This window comes from Salvelinus sp. IW2-2015, unplaced genomic scaffold (assembly GCF_002910315.2).
Source record: "Salvelinus sp. IW2-2015 unplaced genomic scaffold, ASM291031v2 Un_scaffold16450, whole genome shotgun sequence".
Classification (NCBI taxonomy): Eukaryota; Metazoa; Chordata; class Actinopteri; order Salmoniformes; family Salmonidae; genus Salvelinus; species Salvelinus sp. IW2-2015.
This window is the reverse complement of record NW_019957592.1, coordinates 194,135-211,934: the sequence shown is the minus strand read 5'-3', so window position 1 is coordinate 211,934 and position 17,800 is coordinate 194,135. Positions and strand designations below refer to the sequence as shown.

General features: G+C 42.4%; 1 protein-coding gene across 1 annotated transcript in view; it reads left to right on the top strand.

Annotated features, from left to right (window-relative positions):
• The window catches only part of LOC112080714 (mitogen-activated protein kinase kinase kinase kinase 3), a 99,035-nt gene that overhangs the window by 38,824 nt on the left and 42,411 nt on the right, over positions 1 to 17,800 (top strand). The window contains exons 3-12 of the mRNA XM_070442672.1: positions 2,291 to 2,355; positions 4,721 to 4,776; positions 5,455 to 5,502; positions 6,226 to 6,268; positions 6,926 to 6,995; positions 11,221 to 11,223; positions 11,316 to 11,447; positions 12,083 to 12,145; positions 12,569 to 12,650; positions 14,019 to 14,141. Coding sequence (XP_070298773.1) covers positions 2,291 to 2,355; positions 4,721 to 4,776; positions 5,455 to 5,502; positions 6,226 to 6,268; positions 6,926 to 6,995; positions 11,221 to 11,223; positions 11,316 to 11,447; positions 12,083 to 12,145; positions 12,569 to 12,650; positions 14,019 to 14,141 — 685 coding nt within the window. The remainder of the gene's footprint in view (positions 1 to 2,290; positions 2,356 to 4,720; positions 4,777 to 5,454; positions 5,503 to 6,225; positions 6,269 to 6,925; positions 6,996 to 11,220; positions 11,224 to 11,315; positions 11,448 to 12,082; positions 12,146 to 12,568; positions 12,651 to 14,018; positions 14,142 to 17,800) is intronic.

Here is a 17,800-nt window from a genome sequence, read left to right as displayed (position 1 = left end):
CCACACAACACACACACACACACAACACACCAAGGGTGGGCGGCTAACACCCTCTAACATGTCAGTTAACCAACGCCGGACACCATATTCAGCACCTTGTTATATCTGCCTGTCTGTTTCAAATCTCAAATGTTAAAACTGTTTCCCAAAGATGCTTTCAAAGCTTTAGCCCAACTAACATTCCCTAGCAACAGTTTGCTGGGGTCTAATTGGCTTATCTCGCTTTAGTGGCGTGCTGTGAAATTCAAATAATGAATTTAATATTTGCATTTTTTTTACTTGTTCTAATTTGGTGCTGTTAGATTTTCAGATGGCATCTCGGTCACAGTTTCCTTTTCATTTGGGCTGGCTGCCAGGCTTTATCTTCATCTTGTGCTTTGTGCTGTCCGTGTACAGTCCAACAATCTTGCTTAGAGGCTGCCAAGATCTGTGTAAACTGTTCCAATAGATCACAATCTGTTTCCATAAGGCCCCCTCCACCAAATCTGGATCCTGTTCATTAGGGCATGCAACGGGAAAAGTTTGAAACATTTTTGCAACGGAAAACCAAAATGAGCATTTCTATTTTTAATTCCTTTTTTCTTCCGTTTGGTGCCTAATGTGCACAACCTTGATGGCTTCCAGTCGTCCATGGTATCTGCCAACTCTAAGCAATTTTCTGTTAGCAACATGAGATTGTGGTTGTACAGCCATCACATTATGTGGTCCTTGCTTGCTGTCAGTGTATGTGTGCATTCCAAAGGGTGCACCCTATTGCATAGTGCACGTGCTATTGACCAGAGGCTTAAACTGCACCGGTCAGGGGGTAAGCTGCAAAGAAACGGACCTTATGTCAGAGGCTTAAGGGGAACCGCATTCCATTATCCTTGTGCTAAGGACATTCACTACTGTTTGCTAAATAGCTCAAATAATAAACGACCATTTTGGTCCATACATGTACAACATGTAAGGGCTAAGTGACCAGAATGTAAATACTAACACTGTTGGTAACTGCAGATAAATACTTTAATTCCATGTATTTGTAGGATATTGTGATCAAAAATAATACAGAAGAGTAAATGAATGACAGAAGAGAAAATACTTTTAGAATGATTCATTGTTGACGCCATGTTCTTACTTTACAGCTTACATTACATCTCTGTAATAAGCCAGTAAACCTCCAATTGTGTTCTAAAAATAACATATTTATAAATTGTTTTGAGTCCAAGACTCTGGCAAGCTCGAGATAAGTGTGCAGGAGTTTATCCAAAGTCAGTCCTTTGGTGTTAGCACGTAGAGCCATTGCAGTCAGTAGTAGGCTTCTCCCCCAGTCCTACATGCCCCTAGACGCTGATCTTGGGTCAGTTTAGCCTTTTTCCAACGAGTGGTTAAGGTTATGATTGGAGCAGGAGACGCTGATCCTGGATCTGTACCTAGGGGAAACTTCAACCCCCAGAGCATCCTACACAGTCAGCCCCTCTCTCCAAATCCCCTCTGTGCTGGGAAAAATGTCACCAGAGTCACCGGAGAAGGACAGGCTCACCACGACAGGAAGCACCAGGGCCATCTGACCTTGGTCACTGTTGAAAGTGAATCCTGGGACACTCCCTCAGGAGGAGGCCGTAAGCAGAAAAAGACCCGCAAAACCCCCCATATATAAACCCCCCCTATGATATTTCATTCAATCATAGAGTCCGAGTAAACTTTATTATTATTTTTTCTTCTGCAGCTTCAACGCTATAGACAACCCTCGCCTTGCATATCCAGCACGTTACATACATTTTAATGAGCCATTACGTAAGCCAGCCATACATATTTATTTCATCTCTCATTGAGACTAACACACACACACACACACACACACACACACACACACACACACACACACACACACACACACACTCAGTGTGGAGTCTTACTCCACTGCAGTCAGAGCCTCCGGTCCTAGCCGCACTAACGCTAGCTAGCGATGTGGCTAATTGCTAGCTCTGGGGAAATGCTTTGTATTGAACTGCTCAAGACAAGGGGAGGTGAGGGAGGTGGAGGGTGGCCATACTGAGAAGTTGCAGGGGCTGAAGAGAGGGAAGTATCAACGCGTTGGTTGCCCGGAGAGCGGTTGTGGCCTAATAGCCAAACCGCATCATGCTGTGTCACGACCTACAAAATACTCCCAAAAGCATTCATCCTCCTCATACTCTCGCTCTGCCCCCCCAGACTCCACCCTACCCCCTAGCATTTGGTTTTTACTCAGACTATTTTGAGACGTACAGTATCAATTGTAATGTCATTTGTTTCCTTTTGCTCTTTACAGGAGAGATAAATTATGGATATGTATGGAATATTGCGGGGGAGGGTCCCTACAAGACATATATCATGGTAAGCATACACAACAACATACAGCACACACACACACACATTTGAAAAATGACAGCCGTTTCGGTGTGTGGTTTTAAGCTAATTCCTCACTCTAGCTAGGCGTCTTCTTACTAGTGGTACGTCCTAAATGGCACCCTATTCCCTTTGTAGTACACTGATTTATACCACGGCCCAGAGGGAATCGGTTGCCGTGTAGGAAGTAACCTAGCTCCTACCACATAACCAGACAGTTAACAGATTCGTATTACTCTTTTTCTTCTTCTTCTTGTCTTGGTTGTTAGAGGGAGAATCTGCAGTTGCTACGTCCATTTTTGGACTTTAAAAGAGATGATATATATACCCATTTTAATTCTGGAAGAATATAATTTATAAATTGCCTCGCGCTTAGTTCAACTGTCTTACCCCATCACAACCCAAAATATGAGCTGGTTTTACTCCAATGTTTGTAAACATTGTAAGTTGTAAACAAACACTGTATAGGTTTAAAACATGGCTAAAACTATAAGTTTGATGTCATGGGTGGTCAGTCCTTTCATCCATAGCTCCCTCTATACATTGGAGCAGTTACATTTCTCCAGCCCCGTCCCGGAGTTATGTACGAAAGCACTGGTGGCGTGACCTCTTTGTAATTGTTTGAACTGCAGATTGCCCATTTAAAGCACAGGTCATTAGAGCGGCTGTCTTAAGCAGCTGTTGTCGCACTTGTGTGTGCGCACACACACACGCTCACAAGAGACCGTGTTGATTCTGCTCTTAATGACTGTGCTGGGCTCAGTCGGCTGCGAGGCCCCTCATTAGAGAGACAGAACAGCAGTCGACACCACCAAGTACCGTTGATCTCAGCCTCCCACATATCAGTTCCCCGCTGCCACGGAGACGACACGCTGCTCGTAATGTCCCCAACCCAAGGCTCCGTCTACGTCTCCGGAGTAAATAGAGGGTCCCCGAAACGGAAGGCCTCTGAAATGCCCTGTAGTTCCGTTGCGTCGTTACATTCCTTGGACCTTTTAACCGCCGTCGTTTAGATGTTGGGTATTCTTAACAAGGCTTTAGACCCGCCCTGTAGGCAGGTGGCGGGGGAGGTCAAGGGGGCATGTCGATAGTCTAACATAGCTTCCTCTCCGTCTGCATTGATCTGAACATGGAGGATAGGTGAAAGCAGTATGGTAGACCATAGCTGGGAGTATGCTGTCACCTGTATAGGTTCTTTCAGGTCAGTGCCGATGAAAGAAAGAAAGAATATAAAGGTAGGAGGTCATTTTCGACTGAGTTTTCCAATTGAAACAGGGTCAATGAGTTGCCAGCTAACCTGTGTAAATATTTGGAAGTAACGTCATCATTTTTTGGAAAGATAAGCTTGAAATGGGAATGTTACAATTGATTTGAACTGACTAACTTGGTGACCCTGCTTTTTGATATACCCCTTAGAGGCCTAAGAGAAAGTTAGTTTAATTAGCCCTGTCATGTGACTGACTGCACCTTTTAATCAGACCCCAATCAACTGGTGCTATCATGGCTTTCAATCTACTTAGTAGAGACGTTAAGAAGGTTAGCCTCTCAATGGTATGGCCAAAGCACTCACACAGCCTAGGATTGAAGCAGGATGGTGTATGATGCGTGTTCTCACTCAAACTGAAGACAAACAGGCAGAGAGACAGGCAGAGAGACAGGCAGAGAGACAGGCAGAGAGACAGGCAGAGAGACAGGCAGAGAGACAGGCAGAGAGACAGGCAGAGAGACAGGCAGACAGACAGACAGACAGACAGACAGACAGACAGACAGACAGACAGACAGGCAGACAGGCAGGCAGGCAGGCAGGCAGGCAGGCAGGCAGGCATGTGAGCCAATTCCGGAGGATCATGTTTGAATAGACAGTTATTTTATTTGTTTATTATACAGGCGATCTCATTGAGAATATGCAGTTTCCTGTATAGTACTATAAATGATATTGAAATCTAAGAAGAACCTAGGAATCTAGCTCTGTTTAATTCAGTAGCAAACCTATTTTTGTTCCGTTTTTAATAGGGTCCTGTTGTGCCTGGTCTGTTCTATAGTCCCAATAATGACCTTGAAATAACCTAACGTTGCCAGGTAAAGCTGTCAGATCAACATCCAGTTGTGGACCCTATTGTTTATTTGATGTGGTTTGGTTGACGCTGGGGTTAAATGACACACATACTTCAAATGTGGCTTGAAATGCTGATATGTGCCCAAATAAGACCTTTAGCTTAAATAATATTAAAGAAATACATGATACATTTCAGTTCAGGTACCAGATGTTGTCTCAAGCACCAACGGCCGAGGAACGTTTTAATAAAGCAMGTGYGCTTCTCAGGCTCCAACCATGTCTCTCCTTATCTTTCAGTGACGGGGCCTCTCACAGAATCACAAATAGCCTACGTGTCTCGAGAAACTCTTCAGGTACGTTGATTCAGTTTGCCTCCTCCAACGCTCAAGCGTTCACTCTTCTTCTGACACACGTCTTTCATCTCAAAGTGTTGCCTTTGAACGTCCTCTTACCTTTGATTTGATCCATCCACTCGAAATGAGACTGAAAACAGCCTTTAGCAATAGGAAAGGAAAGGGAGATACCTAGTCAGTTGTACAACTGAATGCCTTCAACTGAAATGTGTCTTCAGCATTTAACCCAACCACTCTGAATCAGAGAGCTGCGGGGGGCTGCCTTTATCGACATCCACGTCTTTGGCGCTCGGGAAACAGTGGGTTAACTGCCTTGCTCAGGGGCAGAACGACAGATTTTTACCTTGTCAGTTTGGGGATTTGATCCAGCAACCTTTCGGTTACTGACCCAATGCTCTRACCACTAGGCTACCTGCATAGCAACATCGTAAGGACTATTGTTGTCATTGATTTGTTTGATTTTGATACACAACTATTATACCATAATAAATCCATCATTACAAATCCCCGAAAATAAGTAACCAGACTATTGCTTTCCTGGTTAAATGACAGGAAAAGTATATGTGGCTGATTTTGGTTGGATGTAAATTGGCTAAAAAGGGACACCATATTAGGATAGGATATTATTTATGAAGAGGTCAATGGACTGACTCACTGTAGGCATTTTTCCCTCCACAGGGTCTCTACTATCTACACAACAAAGGGAAAATGCACAGAGACATAAAGGTAAGGTGGGAAAATGCACAGAGACATAAAGGTAAGGTGGGAAAATGCACAGAGACATAAAGGTAAGGTGGGAAAATGCACAGAGACATAAAGGTAAGGTGGGAAAATGCACAGAGACATAAAGGTAAGGTGGGAAAATGGCACATTGTAGCAGGAATACATGGCTTCCATTGCATAGAATAGAATAGAGTGCACAAAGACAAAGGTAAGGTGGGACTGGGAAAATAACTGTTTCAAGCAGGAATACATTGTGTAGTTTAGGATAGAATAGAGGTTATTGTCCTCTTTAAGGAAATACTTTTACACAAGCTTGTACGCACACACAAACAGACCAACAACACCTTTACCCAGACATGTACAATTACATTGACAGTAGTTTTAGTGTCTTCCTCTGGAATTTCTTGGCATAGATGTGCAATAGCCATTATAAAAACATTTCTGACACTAATGGCCACCATTTTAATCCCCAGCAAGACATCTTTCAAAGTCACTCCAGGCTTTTCCCGGTTTGGTCTTTCCCCTGTGAAGTTTCCTTTTGATAGATGGCCTTGTTAAGAGACTGCTGCAGAAATGAAATTGCACTGAAAATGTGCAGATAGTTAGTTAGACGTTTGATACGTTATTGAGGGGGGAAAAATACGTAAAAACGTACTAAACGCTTCCATAGGCCTATGCAACTGCAGATCCATTGTGACGTTCTGATCTTCTTTTATGTGTACAAAGGGAGCAAACATACTGTTGACAGACAACGGGTACGTCAAACTAGGTAAGGAGTCCAGACGTGCAACTGTTTTCTTTGATGTGTGTTTCAATATGATGAATCATGGCAATTTGATGAGCGTGTGAATCATCACCTGGCGAAGATTGACAAGCTGTTAATTGCGCTTGGCTGTGAAGAGCACCTTCTGCTTTCACATTCTGTCTCTCTGTCTGTCCTCTCTCTCTCTCTCTGTGTGTGTGTGCGTGCTTTCCTATTCAATGTGTGTAGTAGGCGAAATCAAGTCTGCRACGCACGCACAGCTTAGACAGGGATAATTGTATCAGTGCTAACACTACAATTKATATCGTATTCCTTTTGGAATATTACCTGCGCCAGCTTACAAAAGATGTATAATTATTACAATACATGAGCATTGCATGATTTTAATAATTTCAACATCGTTATGCATAGTTTATCATCATMAAACATGTATTAGACATTCACATAAACTGTTGTTGATTGCATTTGCATTTATTTGCCATTTATTCCTGATAAACTGTTACTGTATTAATGTAACTCTGACTTTAAACAAATCATTTACAAATCATTCATTGGTGAGTAATGACATGTTAAAAAGGCATAATTAATTACGCCTAATGGAGGCCTCGTGTAGATATAACTACAAAGTCAGGCTTCTCACGTCTTTCTTTCTTCACTTGGCAGCTGACTTTGGCGTCTCGGCCCAAATCACGATGACCATTGCCAAGAGAAAATCCTTCATCGGCACAAACCTGTACTGGGTAAACGTTCCTCATTCAATCCCCCCCCCCCCCCCCCCCCCCCCCCCTTCTATCGATTCCTCTCTTCCCTTGATACCCAAGTCAGGGAATCTATCCAGGATCTATCGTTCCACCATTTTGTCAGCGGATATGAATGTGCCCTTCAATTGATTTTAAAAAGGTGTTGGAACCCCTAAGCCGATTTCCGCGGGCCCGCATAATAAAAACATCCCCATCAAAATCATCAGTTGAAGTAGAGAGATGTTTTTTCTGCATTGCATCTGTCGATGTTGCACTTCCGCATATGCAGTAAAAGTGGTAGAGCTAGAGCGGTGTTTGTCAGACCATGAGACATCCCGGAAAATTGGTCTCTTACGAAAACGGTCTGTAGCGTTCGAACGGTTTGGCCTACAAAAAAACTATTAGGACTATTGAAAGATGAGACGCACAAACACGATGGTGTTCTCTTTTTGCTATATGGCCCCCACAAGCCTCACAAGACTTGTCTGAAGTACCAGTTGGAAATTTTTTTTATTTAAGTGTATTATATGGAGAAAGTCGAGTGACAAAAATTAGGGTTTAAAACATATTTCAATGCGTGTCTTGTCACCAGAGATTTTACAGTTTGAGAATGCTTGACAAAAAATATGCAAGCCATAAACATGTTTTGCATTTCAAAAACACAAAGCTAGTAGAATATATACAGTGGGGAGAACAAAAGTATTTGATACACTGACGATTTTGCAGGTTTTTCTACTTACAAAGCATGTAGAGGTCTGTAATTTTTATCATAGGTACACTTCAAACTGTGAGAGAAGGATCTAAAACAAAAATCCAGAAAAATCACATTGTATGATTTTAAGTAATTAATTTTGCATTTATTTGGCATACATAAGTAATTTGATCACCTACCAACCAAGTAAGATTTCCGCTCTCACAGACCTGTTAGTTTTTTCTTTAAGAAGCCCTCCTGTTCTCCACTCATTACCTGTATTAACTGCACCTGTTGAACTCGTTACCTGTATAAAAGACACCTGTCCACCACACTCAATCAAACAGACTCCAACCCTCTCCACAATGGCCAAGACCAGAGAGCTGTGTAAGGACATCAGGATAAATTGTAGACCTGTACAAGCTGGGATGGGCTACAGGACAAATAGGCAAGCAGCTTGGTGAGAAGCAACAACTGTTGCACAATTATTAGAAAATGGAAGAAGTTCAAGATGACGGTCAATCACCCTCGGTTCGGGGCTCCATGCAAGAACTCACCTCGTGGGGCATCAATGATCATGAGGGAATGTGAGGGATCAGCCCAGAACTACACGGCAGGACCTGGTCAATGACCTGAAGAGAGCTGGGACTCAAGCCAGCGCATGTCCAGGCCCGTCTGAAGTTTCCAATTGACCATCTGGATGATCCAGAGGAGGAATGGGAGAAGGTTCATGTGGGTCTGATGAGACAAAAATTAAAGAGCTTTTTGCCTCTAAAACCTCCACTCGCCGTGTTTGGGGAATAGAAGGATGAGTACAACCCAAAACACCATCCCAAACGTGAAGCATGGAGGTGAAACATAATTCTTTGGGATGCTTTTCTGCAAAGGGGACAGGACGACTGCACCGTATTGAGGGGAGGATGGATGGGGCCATGTATCGCGAGATCTTGACCAACAACCTCCTTCCCTCAGTAAGAGCATTGAAGATGGGTCGTGGTTGGGTCTTCCAGCATGACAACGACCCGAAACACACAGCCAGGGCAACTAAGGAGTGGCTCCGTAAGAAGCATCTCAAGGTCCTGGAGTGCCTAGCCAGTCTCCAGACCTGAACCCAATAGAAAATCTTTGGAGGGAGCCGAAAGTCCGTATTGCCCAGCGACAGCCCCGAAACCTGAAGGATCTGGAGAAGGTCTGTATGGAGGAGTGGGCCAAAATCCCTGCTGCAGTGTGTGCAAACCTGGTCAAGAACTACAGGAAACGTATGATCTCTGTAATTGCAAACTAAGGTTTCTGTACCAAATATTCAGTTCTGCTTTTCTGAATTGTTATCAAATACTTATGTCATGCAATAAAATGCAAATTAATTACTTAAAAATCATACAATGTGATTTTCTGGATTTTTGTTTTAGATTCCGTCTCTCACAGTTGAAGTGTACCTATGATAAAAATGACAGACCTCTACATGCTTTGTAAGTAGGAAAACCTGCAAAATCGGCAGTGTATCAAATACTTGTTCTCCCCACTGTATATATATATTTTTTTTCTAAACCCAATCCCACACATTACCCTAAACTGGGTTTGTATCCCAACCCCAATCCAGCCCCTTACCCTAAACTGGGTTTGTATCTTAACCCCAATGCCGCACCTTGCCCTAAACCATGTTTGTATTTAAATCCTGCCCCTACCCTGCCCATACACTGATACATCACACTCTTTCCCTGCTTTGAGCCCACCCCTCTCTTTATTCATGTTTTGTTTAGTCTGATGTTTTGTTTTGACTCCTATTTTGTAGTTTTTCTTTTTAATATCTATAAAGCGCAATATAATTTATATATAAAAAATTGTTCAGGGGCAGAACGACGGATTTTTACCTTGTCAGCTCGGGGATTCGATCTTTCAACCTTTCGGTTACTAGTCCAACGCTCTAACCACTAGGCTACTTGCCGCCCCATATAAGTCCCATGTATTATTATAATTATTATGCTTGGCAAATCAAACACTGCATTCCACAGTAAGAACCTCATACCAATAGTCAAGCATGGTGGTGGGAGTGTGATGGTGTGGGTATGCTTTGCTTTGCTGCCTTAGTACCTGGACGACTTGCCTTAATAGAAGGGAACCATGAATTCTGCTCTGTATCAGAGAATTCTACAGGAGAATGTCAGGCCATCCGTCTGTGAGCTGAAGCTGAAGTGCAGATTGAAGTGAAGCTGAAGTGCAGCTGGGTCATGCAGCAAGACAATGATCCAAAAACACACAATCAAGTCTACATGAAAATGGCTAAAAAGCAACACATTTGAAGTTTAGGAATGGCCTATTAATGTCCAGACCTAATCCCAATTGAGACGATGTGGCAGGACTTGAAACGAATAGTAGTTTTTTTKTTGTTGTTATTTGTAAACGCAGGTTCCCTTTATCTAATATTAGGTTTTGATTGAATATCTGATAACATTCCGTATCAAAAATATGCAAAAATAGAGAAAATCGGAAAGGGGGAAAATACTTTTTCACGGCACTGTAGGACAGACACTTCAGAACAAACTTCCTTTCGATTTTTGGGGGGGTAGTATCTGTTCTTCCATGTAGTGACTGTTATTCAGTATGTTCGTATGGGCTAATTCAATATTTAATCAAATAATAGTTTTATTCATATTTTTTAAGGGGTCTTAAAATTCAAAATCAAATAACTAAATGATCTTTGGTATGACCTTAAAACAATTCCATATGTTAGCTTAGTAGAACCCCTGCCCAGCTTAGGCAGGGCTTCGACTCTAGTGTAGGGAGTTAACGAGTCAAACATTTTCTGATTTATATTGATTTGGTGGTGGTGGTGGTGGTGGTGGTGATGATGATTGATGATGGGCGGCAGGTAGCCTMGTAGTTATGCGCGTTGGGCCAGTAACCGAAAGGTCGCTGGTTTCAATCCCTGAGCCAACTAGGTGAAAAATGTGTCTTTGCCCTTGAGCAAGTAACTTAACCCTAATTGCTCCTGTAAGTTTCTCTGGATAAAAGCGTCTGATAAATGACTCAAATGCAATGATGATGCTGGTCTAAATTCTATCATCAAATCCAATTTAGGCCAGTGATTCGATTTAGATTTTTAAAAGTAGCCTATTAAACAAGTCAAACGATTCTGATTATATTGATTTCAATGATGATAATACGATAATGCTGTGATGATGATGAGGATAACTGCTGGTATTATCAAATTTATTTAAGACCAGTGTTTGGGTTACACTTTATAATGATTTTCATGAATAAGCCCTATAAATGCTTATGAATTTTAATACTTACAAAAGTGCTGGCTGTAGCCATTTTTGGGCATTACGCAAGATTTGGGTGGGTTGCCACCCCAGACCGTGGGGGCAAAACATTTTAGTGGCCCCCCACTTGGCGGCTCTAGTTGTYGCGCCACTGCTAAACAAAAGTTTTGAAATATTTACAAAATGTGTTCATATTTATAAACATTTATAAGCGAGTTATTGGCACAGTGGGTTATACAGTGTGAGTTGAGAGATCAGTGTGAGTTGGTTGAGATGGCCCTGTAGTGTTAATTGCTATTGACTGTGCCAAGGCTATGTGGTGAACGGTTCATTTGACTGAGCCGACTCCCTGTGTGCAGGATGGCACCCGAGGTGGCAGCCGTGGAGAGGAAGGGCGGGTACAACCACCTGTGCGACATCTGGGCAGTGGGCATCACTGCCATCGAGYTGGCAGAGCTGCAGCCGCCCATGTTCGACCTTCACCCGATGAGGTTAGTGTTTGGACCCATTGGCATCAGACCAGGGTTCTTCTTTTATTTTTATTTTTAAAGGAGAGTGGATTTTCCTTTCGTATTTTGTTGTTTTTGACAGAGACCGTTATGAAATGAAGAGCAGACAGAGAGAAGGGGCCAGTAGGTGCCCGGATGCCTTATCCATACAGGCAGGGGAATCGTATACACTCACACCCCCCATATGTATTTGGACAGGGAAGCATATATCTTTTTGGGGCTCTATACTCAAGGATTTTGGGTTTGAGATAAAATGTTTCATATGAGGTGACAGTACAGAATGGCACCTTTTATTTGAGGTTATTTTCATACTTATCTGTTTTAGTGTTAAGAAATGAAAGCACTTTATGTAGCTAGCCCCCCATTTGAAGAAGTATTTGGAGAAATTCACTTAGTGTATTGAAGTAGTCAAAAGTTAGTTATTTGGTCCCATATTTCTAACATGCAATGACTCTACAAACTCGTTGTATGCATTTGCAGAACACAGAGGAAGCAGAACATCATTATTTTAAGTGTATGCTTAGTAAGTTAGCACCTCTGAGTAAAAGCAAGGATTGTAAGTGTAAGGACTGATTTCCTTAAATACACAACTACACATTTTTTCCCCTTTTTCTCAGAGCCCTGTTTTTAATGACCAAAAGTAACTTCCAGCCACCCAAGTTGAAAGACAAGGTGAAGTGGTAAGTGTATTTTAGGGTTGCTGCCTGCAACATTACCTACACCCTGACCAGTTCTATTTCGCTACTTGAACACACCGTCCTCTCCCACCCCAACTCTTATACATTAGATCTGGATGGAAAAAAAGACGTAATACAATATTAACGAATCAAATCAAAATGCTGCTAAAATATTAACAGTCAGACATGCCTSTCACGGCGGTAAAGGAGCCTCAGATTCATGTCGATGTCATTGGACTCAGAGAAAGGCTGTTTTTTTGTGGGGAGGGGCTGGWGAATTGACAGCCTAACTCGATTTACACATAATATGGGGTCAGGTTTCATCCCAAAGAGGTTTGATCGTTATTAGCATATAAATGGAATATTTATGATCGAATAGGCGGAATATATATATTTTTTAATMCAATTTCGTTCTCCCTCCCCAAGGACCAGTAATTTTCATCATTTTGTAAAGATATCGTTGACGAAAAATCCAAAGAAAAGGCCCTCTTCAGACAAGCTGCTGCAGGTAAGATGTTCAGCAATGGGATTGTAGTGACGTCATTGTGTAGATCAAGGGATTTGGTTGCCGCAGTGACAACCCATAGAGCATTGTTTGTAAGTAACTCTTTCAAATGTTCAAGGTCAAGATTTAGTGAAATAGTGTGAATATTTGGAACTAGAGCCCTCTTTGCATTTGTTATACGTAGACTGGTTAAACGGGCAATATGAAGTTTAAACAATAACACAGCAGTTACCCCGCCACTGTTTTTGTACACAGCTGAGGGATGGTGCTGGAGAAATGTAACCACTCTCAAATGTATAGAAAGAGCTAACGGATGCAAGGACTGACCATTCATGATACAGTATCAAAATTATAGTTTTGAAGGTATACAGTGTTTGTTTTTTAGTAAAACAAGTTTATAATTTGGGTTCTGATGGTTGAGCTAAGCTCATGAGGCACTTAAAATATTCCTCAAGAATCAATGGGTAAAAATGATTTAAAAGCCTGAAAAAGGATGTCGCAATCTCAGAAAGTGCTGCAGTTTTTACATAGCAACTCTTATTTACTAGTAGCCTGAGGTTTGTGTTCTTAGAACTTCCATGTTTATTACTCAAATTAACATGGACAGAGTAACCCACCTAACTCTTACAAGCTCAAACGTTTTTTTATATTTTATCTTAGAAATCTTGTTTATCAAATCATTTGAAGATCTACTGCACTTATAGTGCCTTTTACACATTACTCTTTAGCCTTTTAATAATATATTGCACTAGCATGTGATAAAAACAGGATAAAATCTTGTGTCATGCTTGTCTGAGGCAAATGGCACAGTATTCCCTATATAATGCACTACTTGACCAGGGCCCATATTTGGGACGCAGCCTAAATGTTTTGTGTCTGTCTAGTGTTTGTATATCAGTTCATATCAGATGCACCACTTTAGCCCTGAATCGAAATGTCCTAAGGGATGGATAAAGTTGTATCTTATCTCATCTTAGATAACATTTTCTCCATGCCAAGCCAACTCCTATTTTATTCAACTGCTATTTGGCTCAAGAGGGAACATTCACGGCAGGAAATGTTTTTATCATTTTTTAAATAATTGAGTGCTATGATTAATTTGACAATATAGGTACCAAAAAAAAGTGTTTTATTCGATTGCATTTCTCATAATGCAGTCTTTCTGACACATGGATTTTCTTGACTGAATCTGGCCCATAGTCTCCTACAGTTAGTCCCAGTCCCAGATCTGTTTGTATAGTTTTGCCAACTGCTATGGTCATTGCCCCACCAATAACCATARGATTTGGCAAGACAGCACAAACRGATCCGAGACCAGRCTATCCTACAGTATGAACTCAGCTTCATTGTTGTCCCCTGATGTTTCCCCAGCATCCCTTTGTCTCGCAACCCCTGAGTCGAACGCTGGCCATCGAGCTCTTGGACAAGGCCAGCAACCCGGACCACTCCTCCTACGAYGACCACTTAGATGACGAGCCCGAGGAGCCTGAGGAGGTACAGTGGAGCTGCAGACACTCAATCAGAACMAGTAACCTTTGCCTCTAGCGAGGGTGCTAGTCTGTTTCTGCTATCTTGCCAACTCCTTGTCACTCAGCGTCAATCCAAACATTTGGCATGACTATTCCATAAGGAGTTGGCAAGATAGAGGAAACAGATTGGCACCCAGGCTAGGTTGCCTCGGAGGTTGCCATTTTAAAATGGTGACATCGATTCTCACAGCGGAGTAGTAATAATTTAGATTTTTGTTTTCTTACCTGTATTCATGGTTACCGGTTTTGATTGATCAAGGCCAGTAAATCATTTTAATTGACTGTAGAGGACAATAATTGGTTATAGAGCATCTACTGTACTTTGTCATACAGAACATTTTGTCACTGTAGGTTTTAGGGGTCAATTTAGTCTGTGTATTATGCACAGCAAGAGCTTGACAAGAGTGGTTTTGCTATTCATAGCCACAGTATTCACACTCAGCAGTACTTTCTGTCGTTGCCAATATTATACTAGAATACACTGACTGAACATTCTGTCCTGTTCATTGGCACACTTAAATGCATATTTGTAAGACAATTACAGAATGTATAATATTATACAGCATTTATATATTTTTGTTTTAATTTTAAAGATGTACTAGCCTTAGCATAAGGGTTAATTAGCCTCTTAGCTTCTTACACATTTTTTTTTTTTTACAATTTCCTCATCAATTGTACACGCCACTAATTCTAAAAAGTTGCACTGTCACTTTAGCTGGCAACAGTCACTTTGTCCAAGGTCCATAATACCTGTCTGTAGGTGTTGACTCTGTGCCTTAAAGGAATTCTTTAGGCCGTTTCACCCCCTGCCCTGTCCTCAACTGCTCCGGGGTAAAGTTTCCCCTAGGTACAGATCTATGATCAGCTTCCCTTCCCCCAATCCTAACCTTAACCATTAGTGGGGGAAACGCAAAACTGACCTGAAGATCAGCATCTAAGGGCAATTTCACCCTACTCCTCCTCAACTCCTCTCATCAGTTGGGCTGAGTGTATCTGCCTCTCTCCTTCGCCCTTAGTTGAAATACAAGAGGTTGCTTTGGCTCATACTGGGGTGTGTTTCAACCCGTTGTCCCCCTATCTCGGCGACTCCCACGCTTTTCCGTTGGCAGAGAGGTACCGTGTGTGTGCGTGCGCGCGTTGTGGGCCTATATGGGTGTGTTTGCTTGCTCTGGTAATTGAGATTGTGTGCACACAGACATAGATGTGTGGTTAGTTGTCTTTACGTTTGTGCATGGGAAGTGTGTTGGGGTGTAACATCAGAAATAGGCATGTGCTGAAGTTGTTTGACGTGGAGAATGGTGTGATACCATTGGGTCCTTGCTAAAGCTACATTGTATGATACATTTTACCATTTGAGTACTGTAAAATGTTTACATCAGGTAGTATAACGGTAGACCCGTGTGGATCAGTTGGTAGAGCATGGCGCTTGCAACTCCAGGGTTGTGGGTTCAATTCCCACGGGGACCACTACGAAAAAGTATGAAAATGTATGCACTCACTACTGGATAAGAGCATCTGCTAAATGAATAAAATGTAGACAAGAATGGTCCTATATTATGTCCCAAGATTAAGTTGTGCTGGAGAAGCCCTTGGCTTCCGACGGTTTGGCTCTAAATGCTTTTAGTCTCTTCTTCAAAAACAACCAGGCAGTGAAGGACGTCCTTCAACTGCCATTTTGTGCCCTGGAAATGTTAGTTCCACCGTGAGCCCTTCACATAAAGTAAAGTGCATGTCCTCTGATGCGCGAGGGAGGACACACTGCTAAATAAATAACAGTGGAAGCCATCCTGGGACTACCTTGGCGGCCCCCAAATGTCACCCTGGTCCCTACATAGTGCACTAGGGCTGTGCTCGTAATTAGTGCACTATGGGCAGCCATTTCTTATAGTCATGACACAGAAGAAGACTGGCAGCCAACTAATGATTTTCCCCACATGGCTTAGTGGAAGGGAGGGTCATTTTCATTACACGTGCCATCAAAGTGCGACATTCAGTGGTGTTATTTTTACACCAGCCTTTTTAATCAGGGAAATGTGGAAGGTTGCTAGGAAGACGTGACTCACTTGTGGAATGTGTCCCAAATGGAACCCTATTCCCTATATGGTGCACTACTTTTGACTAGGGTCCATAGGGGTCTGGTCAAAAGTAGTACACTATAAAAGGAATAGCGTGCCATTTGGCATGTATGTGCCGGCTGCCAAGACGGTTTGAATTCTTGTTCTTCTCTCATCATCGTTATCGCTGATTGTCGTTACATTATACTGGTCTTTCCAGAGAGGAAGAGATGAAGCGAGAGGTTTCACTCGCACCAAAATCTAAACTTGTCGCCTGCCTTCCGCAATGGACAAGACAACATGATCATCTCATCATTATATACAGATCTCTGATCTTACCTCTTGACGCTATATACAGTGCGTTCGGAAAGTATTCAGACCCCTTCCCCTTTTCCACATTTTGTTACATTACAGCCTTATTAAAAAAAAAATCCTCATCAATCTACACACTACCCCATAATGGCATAGCGAGAACAGGTTTTTAGAAATGTTTACAAATTTTATGAAAAATAATAAACATAAATACAGGGCAGGGGGTAAATAAGTATTCAGACCCTTTGCTATGAGACTTGAAATTTAGCTCAGGTGCATCCTGTTTCCATTGATCATACTTGAGATGTTTCTACAACTTGATTGGAGTCCACCTGTGATAAATTCAATCGATTGGACATTATTTGAAAGGCACACACCTGTCTATATAAGGTCTCACAGTTGGCAGTGCATGTCAGAGCAGGATTGTGTCGAGGCACATATCTGGGGAAGGGTACCAAAACATTTCTGCAGCATTGAAGGTCCTGAAGAACACAATGCCTTCCATCATTCTTAAATGGAAGAAGTTTGGAACTACCAAGACTCTTCCTAGAGCTGGCTGCCCGGCCAAACTGAGCAATCGGGGGAGAAGGGCCTTGGTCACTCTGACAGAGCTCCAGAGTTCCTCTGTGGAGATAGGAGAACCTTCCAGAAGGACAACCATCTCTGCAGCACTGCATCAATCAGGCATCTATGTTAGAGTGGCCAGACTGAAGCCACTCCTTAGTAAAAGGCACATGACAGCCCGCTTGGAGTTTGCCAAAAGGCAGCTAACGAACTCTGAGACCATAAGAAACAAAATTCTCACATTTGATGAAACCAAGATTGAATTCTTTGGCTTGAATGCCAAGCATCACGTCTGGAGGAAACTTAGCACCTTCCCTACGGTGAAGCGTGGTGGCAGTATCATGCTGTGGGGATGTTTTTCAGCAGCAGGAACTGGGAGACTAGTCAGCATTGAGGGAAAGATGAACGGAGCAAAGTAAAAAGATACTTAATGAAAACCTGCTCCAGAGTGCTCAGGACCTCAGACTGAGGCGAAGGTTCACCTTCCAACAGGACAACGACCCTAAGCACACAGCCAAGACAACGCAGGAGTGGCTTCGGAAGCAAGTCTCTGAATGCCCTTGAGTGGTCCAGCCAATGCCCGGACTTGAACCCAATCGAACATCTCTGGAGCGATCTTAAAATAGCTGTACCGCGATGCTCCCCATCCAACCTGACAGAGCTTGAGAGGATCTGCAGAGAAGAATGGGAGAAA